We start from the raw sequence: 11,008 nt of genomic DNA on the forward strand, positions 1-11,008 counted from the left end.
GAGGGGGCAGAGGGCCCTCCTGTGGCTAACTGCAGCCAGGTGGGCTACAGATGGATAAAGCCCATTTCCCCTCGGTGTAGCTGTGGGGGTTGAAAGGGGCAGGAGGTGACGGAGCACGACATGGAGCTTGTCCGGAGCAGCTGGGGGTGGCATTTCTGGATGCTGCAGGCTCCCACTTCTCCCTCATCCTGGTGCAAGGGGAGAAACGTGAGGGGCTGGGCTGTGTTGCCCGCTGTGATTCAGCCCTGCCCTGGGCAGAGGGGACAGAGCTGCCCCACACCTGCTCCTCTTTACACCTCTAATCGCTGCCCTTGCAGCAGGGCAGGGCCTGACCACCCCCTTGTCACAGCACACCTCCTGCCTCTTCTAAACCACGGGATGTCACCCTTGGGAAGAAGGTACAAGGGATGGGGCACCTGGGTTTGTGGGAAGAGGTGGGTGCTAAATCCCCAGGATGGGTGCAGTCAGGGAGAGCAAACACGGTTTTAAGCATCTCTAGCAAGGTCTAGCCTGGTTTCTGCTTCCCAGGAAGGGGCTTCAGCTATTCCCCCCTCCCCAGCACACCCCCTCCTGCTCTCCCTGACTGTGGGTCTGATCATCCTGAAAATTAAAAATAAAACAAAATGCAGCAGCACTTAGAGACCGAGTGGAAAGTCATGGAGCTGGGACAGGCCCTCAGCTTCTGCCGTAGCATCCCTTGCTCCCAGCCTGCCATCCTGCCATCCCTGCACCCTGAAGGTGAGTCCAGATTAGGGTGTCAGGCAATTCCTGTCCCCCAACGAGCATCTCTCTGCCTCCCTTATTGAAAAGGAAGAAAAACTCTGGAAGAAGGAAAAGCTCTGGGCATTAGGCAGCTCTTCCCACCCTGCTCCCTACCCTGTGGGAAGGACACCCATCCTTAGCTGTCCTGCTCATCCTGGTGCAGGGGTGGGAGGGGGCTGGGGAAAAAGGGGGGCAGGGAGGGTAGTTTGGCCTCTAACTCTGGCACTTTGTATTCATGAGTAAATATTTGCTAATGGCAGCATGGCTGTGCGAATGTAGGGGAGCTGCTGCTCCCCCCGTCGGAGCAGGCAGGGAAATGAATATGAATTTATCATGATTAGGTGAACTCAGCAGGGAGAGCGGGAGAGAGAGGGCTAGGCAGGGAGGGGGCGGGCGAAGATGGATCTGTGCAATAAAATTAAATAAGGACACCAAATAGAGTCACTTCTCACGCACTCGCCCGCCCTCCCGCGTGCAGGGCCTCTCCTGCCTCCCGCGCTTCTCTGGCTTTGCTGATTTCTCTCTTTCCTCGAATTTATGAGGCCAATTATGAAGATGAGGTTGGAAGTTCTCGGAAGTTCACTAAATGCAAAGTGTGGTCCCTGCTGTTCCCATCAAATTAATTAACCAAGTGCTATTAATGGCCGGGGTGACGTCGGTGTGGTGCAGAGCATGAGGGAAGGGCTGCCGGGGTGTAGCTGAGGGAGCCTGGTTGGAGAAGGCCTGGAGGGCAGAGCACACTGTGGGGCATCCTCAGGCCAGTGGGTGCAGAGTGAGAACCCTGCCTGGTCTGCATGAGCCTGAGCCTGTGTCTGCAGGAGCAAAGCCAGGAGTCGGTGCCCTCTCAGGATCATCACCCCCATATGGTGAAGGGATTGTGACCCCAGTCCCATGGGAGTGGTCTGCACAGGGACTTCATGCTTGGTAGACAAGTGAATTTCCCTGTGGCTCAGCAGTGATGGTGCAGCTGGGATAAGCCTGCTGCCACCTTCCTGTGCTCCCTGAATCCCAGCAGCCCTCCCTGCCTCAGTTTCCCTGTCTGGGCTATAGGAAGCAGCCTGCCTGGTAGGATCTCATGAGCAGAGTGTCCTGATTCTACCCAACCCCTTGGCCATCCCTAACATCTGTGCGAAGCAGCCCAACTCTGTGCAGGGCTCAGGGAGCCAGTGAGTGCCTTTGCCATGGGGCAGCAACCATGTGCCTGAATCACAGCAGCTCTCTTGTGCCTGGCTGTGTCGGTGTCACGTCAGCCCCTTCTGGGGAACGTGTTTTGGGGGCAGCTGTCTCCAACATGACCCCCATGCCTGCCCTGTCCCATGGTTCACTCACTGCAGGGAAGGTGCTGCAGGGCTGCTGCAGCGTGGGGGCTGTGGGTGCCCAGGACGCTCAGGTCCATGTCAGACCCTGGGCACAGGGCTCCTCCTTCACCTGCCTGGGGGAAGTTCACTCAGAGCAGCTCAGGTTAAATCTCAGCACTGGCTGTGCTACAGCAAGTGCTTGAGGTTGTAAAAGGATTCCTCTGTACTGAGGCCCAGGCTGAATCCCAGGATGTCTTTGCACACCACATGGGCACTCTGTGCCTCAGTTTCCCTCCTTGCATTTCCTGAGGCTGTTTTTCCTTTGGGTAGGGTCTGTTTTTCTCTGGGTGCAAATAACATCCCAGTTCCTGAGCATCCTTGGTAGCATTTATTGGCTGTGTGATGTGGCCAAGCAAAGGCTCACTCCTCACCCACAAACCAGCCCTTTTTCACACCAAATATATGTGCCATGAGACTCTGTGCTTGCACCACACTGGCACAGGGGCCTTTTCCCATAGTGCCATGGACTCCTGATTTAAATCTTTTTGCAGCTGCTGGCCAAGCAAATGAGCTTGTTCAAGGGGTGAAAGAAGCAGTCTGTGTCCTTAGACCAGGGATCTCACAGAGGCAAAAGAATGCAGAGGGCCAGATCTGAGCATCCTTGCATGTGTTCAGCTCCTGGCACGGCTCTGGCTGCGTCTCCACCATTCCAGCTCCTGCTTCTCTTCGCTGGCTTCACTCCTGTCCCGGTGATCAATGGGCTCTGGTTGGGCTGGAAAACAGCACAAACAGAGGCATTTACAAACCCGCTGTCTCTCCAACAGGGCCATAACTCAGGCTCCCCGTCACCGTGGGGAATGGGAGGCAGGAGCTCCAGCTTCGGTGGCAGCAGCAGCACCGACATTTCTCCTCTCATGGTAAATTGTTACTTGGGGATAATTTACCTGCTTCTGTCAAGTTTTAAAAAGAAACAGACTAGCTGCTCAGCAGCTCCTGATACTTGCAGTGTGCATGGCATGAACGCACATGTCTACCCAGAGAAAAGAAATCGCCTAAGCTGAAAGGACCAGTTTGTAAATGCCTGCACTTTGGACGTTCAGTCTCGGCGTGGTGCCTAGTGCTGAGGCTGAGATCTTGCCGCAGTCCATCCCTCCATGGGGTCTCCAGGGCCTACAGCCACCCCCACTGGTCCTGGCAAGGCTGCCCACCTGCACCGGGGGCTGCTTGGGGCTGGGTGTCCCACGTCTCCCGCAGCGTGCTGGGAGCATCCTCTGCCCGCCCCCCCTTCTCCAGCTGAGGGGACCGGGGGGCATCTGGGAGATGCTGGTGCAGGTGCCCTGTCGTCCGTGGTTGAAGACCTTGCTGGGGACACAGGGCAGCTAAGATGCTGCTCCGGCCGGCTCGGGCAGCCGCCGTCCTCGCCGGCAGCAGAGGGAGCTGGAGGACCGGGTATGGCAGCACGGGCAGGGAGCAGGAGGCTGGACTGGGCTGGACTGGGCTGGACTGGGCTGGACTGGGCTGGACTGGACTGGGCTGGGCAGCTCAGAGAGCGCCATGGCGGGAGAGAGACCCCTCTTCACCCAGATCCTCCCCCAGCAGGGCAGCTGACTGTCCTCTCAGCCCCGTGGTGTCACCCCTCAGACACATCACCCCTGTGGGTGCCCAGCTCTGTGGTGGACACCTCCTATCTGGGCTTTTAGGGTCTCAGCCCGCTGTTTCATTCTGGGGAACCATGTAGCTTCTCTCTGAGAAGTCCCTTGTCCTCTCTCTGTGACCAATAAATCCCATCACCTGAGGGCCTGCTGGTGGGACAGCAAGGTCCCCAGGGAGCCTGGTTGGATGTGATGGGGGTAAAGCCTCCATCTCTGGGAAGCATCCCAGGACCAAGGGGGAGGGGGGCCCTGCAGCACATGGTGGGCACTTGTCACTGCGGTCCCCAAGTCTCCTTGCCCATAGGGAGCTGATTTATGTCTGGGCCAGCCTGTGCTGACCTGCTGCTGGGGCTCAGGCATTGTAACTAATGGCAGGTCAGTGGAGCTACAGCAAAAGTGAAGTGGCTGGTGTGGGTCAGGGAGCGGGGATGCAGAACAGGGGGTGCTGAGGATCCCAGTTCGAATGGCACAGCTGCCCAGAGTGGTGAACAGCAGGGGTGGAGCAGGTGCGGCTCCCAGCATATCCCCTCCACCCTGTCCCCTGCTCCTGAGCTCTCTTTCTGACCATGCTCTGCTTCTGTTTTAACCACAGGATGTTCTGGGTCAGTGGTATCACGCCTGGAGAGGTGGCTCCTTGTTGGGGGGAAATCGAGGCACGCATGGACTGGTGGTTTCATGAACATCAACAGCAGAACCAGGGAGAGCACCAGGAGTCTGAGCTCACCTCCTGCCCAGGACTCAGGGTGAGGAACCAGGAGAACCTGACACAGGTACAGCAGAGGGCAGTGCCACTGTAGGTGGCCTGAAATGTCCCCTTTGGTCGCTTGCTCTCACCTTCTGTTTGATCCACGAGCCTTAGGGTGCAGAAATCTCCTGTGGGGGGTTCACCCCTCCTGTCCTCTCGGGACAGGTTCACCTTCAGGTCCCAGACCCCCAGTGCACATGGGCCCTGTGTCACTCAGCCCCATCTCAGCACACTCTCTGTGTGTTTTGGCAATAAGCCCCATAACTGCTGAGCGGATGACCAGTCCAGCATGCAGCCAGGCTATGGGAGCAGAGCTCTGGGGACAGCTATACCAGCTGCCACCCCAATCCCTGCCTGCACCAGCTGCTGAGGTGGGACCTCAGCATGGCTGTAAACCTGGATGTTCATGTACCCACCAAGCAGCAGTTCCCCATCTGAGGATGATGCCAGCCAGGCCTGCCAGCTTAGGTGGTCTGAGTGGGTTGAGGGGAGCCCTTGGGGGTGCAAAAAGACACCCAGGCCACTCCTGGCCACACACTGGGCTCCCCCGTGTCCAGCAGTAAGGGAGAACATTTTTGCTGGCACCATGCCTTTGCTCTCTGCTTGGGAAGGGGCAGAACAGCAAAACATATCTGAGTAAGGCATTAGGACTTTCCCAGGGATAAGCTATATCTGCTTGCCTGCCTGGGCTGGGAAGGGCTCATTTTTGGTGAACAGCACAGCCAAGGGCTGGGGTGTGCAGGCTGCCAACCCCCTGGCTGGGCAGGCAGGGCTCTGAGAGCCTCTCCTGGCACTGCCTGGCCATCCCACAGGTGCAATGGATCTGTCTCAGTCCTGCCAGGCTCCTGCTGCTGGTCACAAACTGAGGGGTGTGCTGGTGTCCAGACTGACACTTGTGCTTTCCAACTGGTAACACATTTCTGCTCCCATTTCTCAGCCACAGAGTATTATTAACTTTGCAAGGCTGCAGTGAGGGCTCCCATCCTTCTAAGAAACCCCTCCCCAACAAATTTGTCAAATCCTCCACATAACCCCACTGCAGGTTGTTTTTTGCAATATTATGGGGGTGATTTATCTTTTTTAGGGTCCTTCTTAGGGCTAAGCTGGGTTCAGGCAGCAGCAGCTTGAGGCCAGTGCTTAAGCATCACCCTTGAGCACTGGCCACTGACAAGTCCAGGTGCAGCATCCAGAGCTCATCCCAGCTGGGGAAGCAAGCCCCTGGTTGAACCTGCTGCAAAAACAGGAACTTGGTGCATTCCCAGCTGGCTCTCAGCAAAGGTGATTTGTTTAAAATCATTTCCACGGCCTCTGCACTTATTTTTCTGCTGGATTCAGGAGAGCAGGTTTAATCTAGGCTGCTAGGCAGCACCAGAGGTTGAGTTTCATCCAGAAGAATCTGTTGCAAGACTTGGCTCAGCTCTCACTCTGAATAGGTCTAAAATTAGGTCTGGGATTCAAAAGTTGATGAGCAACAGATGACATGAGTCTGGCTTCAGATTAGCAGCTTTTACAACAGAGCTGGGATGCTCCCACTGACAATGGTTGCCATTTGGGATCAGATTTGCTCCAGCAGTATTTCAAGTTTGAAGGCCTGGGCAGGTGAAAGGAGCATGGGGAGCTGTAAATAAGTGTGAGCCTTAAAAACTTCCTGAAATGACCAATAAATCCCCCAGGGCATGACAGGAATAATTCAGGAATCCTTCCTGAAGAAACCCAGCTCTGCACTGAAAAGGAAAAGTACTTTCAAAGGCAGGCTCAGAGCAGCCCAGTGTGGTTCCCAGGAAGGGAGTAGCCTGTGTCCAAGCCTCCTTCTCCATCATCCAAGGACAGTGACATTCCCTGGCAGGTCCCTGTGCCACTTGCTCCCCATGCCTTGCTGTGTCCTGCCTGGAATTATTAAGATGTATGCCACAAAGCCAAAGAAATGGAGAACCTGAGCCTGCAGACTGCCTGGCATGAGGTAAATACATGCTGGGTCTGACCAGAACCTGCAGGAGGAAATGCTGCTCTGTGCTGTCCTGTGGGGTGTAGAGTGTGTGTGGGGCTGCATCCCCTTGGCACCACCCTCATCAGGTCTGGTGAGGGCTGGAGGTCACCCTGACTTTCCCTGCATATAGAAAAGATGGAAAAACTCCATTGGTGTGGCCCCTCAGCACATCCGCACGGTGCAATCAGGGATAGATCCGGCCATACAGAAGGGCCCTGGTGGCAGTGCCATTGCTCCTCTCTCAGGAGCTGGACTAGAGGCACTGTTGGGTGTCTCCATAGCCCACTGAGACACCCCACAAGTCTGACTCACATCTGTGAGTGCTCTTCAGATCTGCGGGGAGAGGACGGGGCGTGAGTTGTCACTTGCACGTCTCTTTCTGCCTGTGTAAACACCCAAGGAGGCTGGGGATGTGGGCAGAGGTGGAGAGGGACACCTGACCTACCTCCTTGCTGGGGAGCTGGGAGGGGGCAAGGGATGTGCAGGCAGCCGGGTGGCAGTGGGGAGGTGTGGGGACAGCAGGGAAAGTGCCTGCCTGCGCAGTCTGGGTGCCCCATCGGGGTGTGGGGTGTTTATCCCCACTGTGTACCCGTGGCAGGGGCTGACTCCTCCTTTCCCCCAGCAGGTGTTGGAGGGGCCCAGCTCCCACCTCACTGGCAGCTGTGGTCATGTCCTTGTCACCAAGGGCACAGCCATCGGTGTGCTCAGTGGGGATGGACACACGGAACTCCAGGAGGGGACTGACCCCCCACACAGCTGCCTTCTCCCACTCCTGTCCCAAAGCAAGTCGCTGCTTCCTGTGAGCATCCCGTGGACCCCTATTCAGCCCAATGGCCAATGGCCACCCCTCTCTGTCCCCACGCGACCCGGTGGTCAGTATTGGTGTCCTGCTCCACAGCGGCTGAGCCTTTTCCCAGGGTGACACTGTCCCACCCGTCCCCTCCCCGCCGCGCAGCGCTCCCCCCGCCACTTCGCATGCTGCAGCAGATGGTGGAGGTGACATTTGTCTCCGAGTGACGGATTTGACGGCGGCCGTGTCCCCCCTCCTCCCTTCGCCCTGGATGGAGGAACCTTGAGCCCACCTGGCAGAGGCAAGATGGGCAGGCACAGGCTGAGGGATCCCCCAGCCCCACCCCTACTGCATACCCCTCAGACATCTGCGCTCCTTGTCCATCTGCATCCCCACCAAAGCCCTCTCCCAAGGCTCTGGGGCACCAGGACAGCTGGGGGACATGGTCCCTGAGGGAGAGTGCCCAGCACCGTGGGGCGTTTGAGGGGGGGGACTAGGTGGGAGCCGGGCACCAGGGACTCCTGTTCATTCTCCGTTTTCTGCCTTAATTAGAACCCGGAGAGACCAGGCGAAATCGCATTAGCGCGGGGCCCCGGTGCGCTGAGCCATCCATCTTTTTTTATTACAGCGTAATGGGGCTGCTCGCGAGGCGCCGTGCGATTTGTCACAGGCCTCGTTCCCTGATAACGGGCATTTGTCATCACTTTCTTCCCGTGTTAATGTCATCATCGGCGAGCTGACAGGCAGACCCGTTGAGGGAGCACTGGCGACAGACCACATCCGTCAACCTAATATTTCCATGGCTGTGGGGATCAGCCGGGCTGCGAACACACATTAAAGTGCTTATGAGGGGAGTGGAAAAAAAAAAAAAAAAAAAGCGTTTGTCATTAATTAAAATGTTAGTGTGAGAGTGTGAGCGCGTGTGCGGGTGGCACTGCGTGGGGACGGGGGCTGCGGCGCGGGAGGGCGCGGGGCGGCTGCGGCGCGGGTGCGACGCGGTGGCCTTTTAACGGAGCTCGCATCAGCTCCTGAAACCCATTTAAAAGATATTTGGGACTGGGGAATCAGCGGTGAGCACGGTGGAAAGGTCATTGTTAATAAGGGAGAGCACACGGGAGCACGTGGGCAGGGCGCAGGCATGGCCAGTGGAGGATGGAGGAGATTGTCACCCCCTTGGAGCCGGGGGCGTGTTTGTCCCACGGGGAGTAGTTGAGCCACTTCTGTCATGAAGTGAGTGGCCTCAAATCTACATGGCAGAAGGATGGGCTAGGGGGAAGGAAACCCTGCAGTGGGGTTGCTCCATGGCTGGGCAAGGGCAGGAGTGGGGTATGGGATGGGTTGTGGGGCTGCACCCCCCCGCTCCCCACCCCCCCCAAACAGGGGTTTGGGACAGGGCTCTGCAGCTGCAAGACGGGCTCATGGCAGGAGAAATCTAGAGGGTCAAACCTCAGATGTCACCCCTAAGCAACCAGGTCCTGAGGCCATTCAGTGGCAAGGGGGCCCAGGTGCCCACCCCAGAATGTGTGGCTGTTGCCATGGAAATGGGTGGTGGTGACTGGGAGGAGCGGGTGTGTGGTATCTTGGGTTTTCCCGGCAGTGGGCGTTTGCTTTCTGGACTTTTCCGGGGTTCCCTGTGTCGTACAGAGCAGGAAGGCTTGGTGGGCTGCTTTTTTTTTCTTTAATTACCTTTCTGTTGTGCTTTTGAGGATTTGGGATGGGCATCTCAGTCAGATCTACCCAACTCCCATGATGTACTGGTACAACCCACTGCAAAACGGGACTCCAGGAGCTCTCAGACAAATGGGGCCAAAGATGCTGCTTCCCCTGCTCACATCCCATCCTCAGGTTGCCAGGGAAAAGCCCCTGGTGTTCCCGACCTGCGGCTGGACACAGTGCTAGAAGAACAGGCAATGGCAGGTGTGCGCAGCGCTCAAACCCTGCTGAGTGCACTTGGGGGGCTCATGGTTTGAAAATGTGGCTGCACAGAGCCTTCCCCCCATGTCCCCCAACCCAGGGATGGTCAAGGGCATCCTGTGAAGAGGAAATGCATCCCTGGCCCAGAAAAGCTCACGACTCCTTCTTTCATTGTTTTTCTTCTTTTTCTTCTCTTCTGTCCTTCCTCATTCCAGTCACGGGCTCTGTGCATGGGAAAGTCAGGTTTGGGGTGAGGCGTGGGGTGTTTTTAGAGATCTGGGTCCTTTCTGTGTGTGCAAACAAACACACACTCCTGCACACACACACACACCCCTGTAAGACATTTCTGTAAGTGCACTCCAAAATTTGGCTCACCAGTGAGCACTGAGGATAGGTAGAGCTGGGAGGGGGATTGTTATCTCCATGTGCTGATGGGGAAACTGAGGCACGGAGCAGGGATTTGCAGTCCTCATCCATGCCGTGGATTATCCACATCAAACGAGTCATCCCATGACCGGCAGCACCCGACAAGTCTGCAGACACCAGGGAAAAGATGTGCAGGAAATTTTCTTAGGACTGCCCAGCAGTGGTCAGGCTCCCAACCCTGTGACATCCCCAACCCCCCTGGCAGCAAACCCTGCCACCAAACCTCCCTCCACTCCAGCTCCCCGCCATAAATCACTGCCCTCCATTGGCCGAGGACCTTTTAAAAAGGATTTATTAGGGGGGATTTAAGCACCGGCAGCGATACGGTTTCATAAATCGAAAGGCAATAGCGCTCATCGTCCGGTCCGCTCGGGGGGGCACCCCCGCCCCCCGTTCCCACGGCCCTGTAGCAGCTCCTCCCCGGCACCGCTGCCTCCGCCGCTCCCCTTCCTCCCCGTCTGTGGAGACCGCGAGTGTGGAAAATCCCCAGACAGGGAGTGTAAATGCTTGTTCTTTGTAAATGAAGAACATAATTAACATTAAATTAAGGTAATACAAATGAAGACAACACAGAGCCTGACAGGATGAGTGTTTGGGGAGGCAGTAGAGAGAAGTGATTCATATTTTTAATTTACTGTACAAATAGACTAGCAGGGCTGGGGGGAAAAGGGCCATCCAAGTGGAGTGGGGAATTTTTTTTTCCCCACTGTTGTTTTGCTGTGCTTTAAGCACACAATGACTATTAAAGTCAACTGCCCATATAATAGGACATCTCCTACATGACTGCTCTCCGAGAGGCAGCTTGCTGTAGCAATAAATTCTGGGAGTGCCATCTGCTGGTGTGCACCCTCCGCCGGGCACCCTCTCTTCGGCCACCCAGCCCGGACCAGTCCCAGCACCCCACAATTGCTGCAGAGACCCGCAGAGCACCAGCCATGGGCCTGCAGGCATCCCTACAGAGTTACTGTATTTCTCACAGGGTAACAAACACTTTCCCCCCACAAACTGTTAACATTTTTCGTTATATGTATTTTTTTTTTTCTGAGGTTGAGTAGGGATGGTTGATGCCGAGGAAATATTTTAGGCTTTTAAAAGAAATGAATTACTCTTCTCCACCCCTCTAAAATTCTGGGTTTCAGCTGAGTGCCTGTTACCCAGAATACAGTAAAAAAAATCACCCATTTTAGATTTTTACCTGCAAAAAGACTGTTGACCAGAGTTTGTGAGAACTGCAGGCTGGAGCTGGCTCTGCACTTTAAGGAGATGAGAGCTGTGGTCTCATCCTGGGAAGGCCCCCCTGAGGGATGACTTTCAGCCAGGAGGGAACCAGATTTGCCACAGCACAAAAGTGTCCCTGGGGCTGTGACACCTGGAATGGGTGCACCTACACTGCCTCTGTGTCCTTTTTCCCCTCCCTGGGAGACTGCTGACACC

General features: G+C 56.1%; 1 protein-coding gene across 1 annotated transcript; it reads left to right on the plus strand.

Moving 5' to 3' along the window:
- The first annotated feature begins 316 nt into the window (after nt 1-316).
- On the plus strand, nt 317-8,072 carry LOC138112774 (uncharacterized). Its single transcript, XM_069020371.1, has 5 exons — nt 317-398; nt 2,885-2,977; nt 4,305-4,482; nt 7,070-7,243; nt 7,863-8,072. Exons 1-5 carry the CDS (start codon nt 379-381, stop codon nt 8,070-8,072), a joined length of 675 nt encoding a protein of 224 aa, XP_068876472.1. The 5' UTR covers nt 317-378.
- The last annotated feature ends 2,936 nt before the right edge of the window (nt 8,073-11,008 follow it).

Source organism: Aphelocoma coerulescens, chromosome 6 (assembly GCF_041296385.1).
Source record: "Aphelocoma coerulescens isolate FSJ_1873_10779 chromosome 6, UR_Acoe_1.0, whole genome shotgun sequence".
Taxonomy (NCBI): Eukaryota; Metazoa; Chordata; class Aves; order Passeriformes; family Corvidae; genus Aphelocoma; species Aphelocoma coerulescens.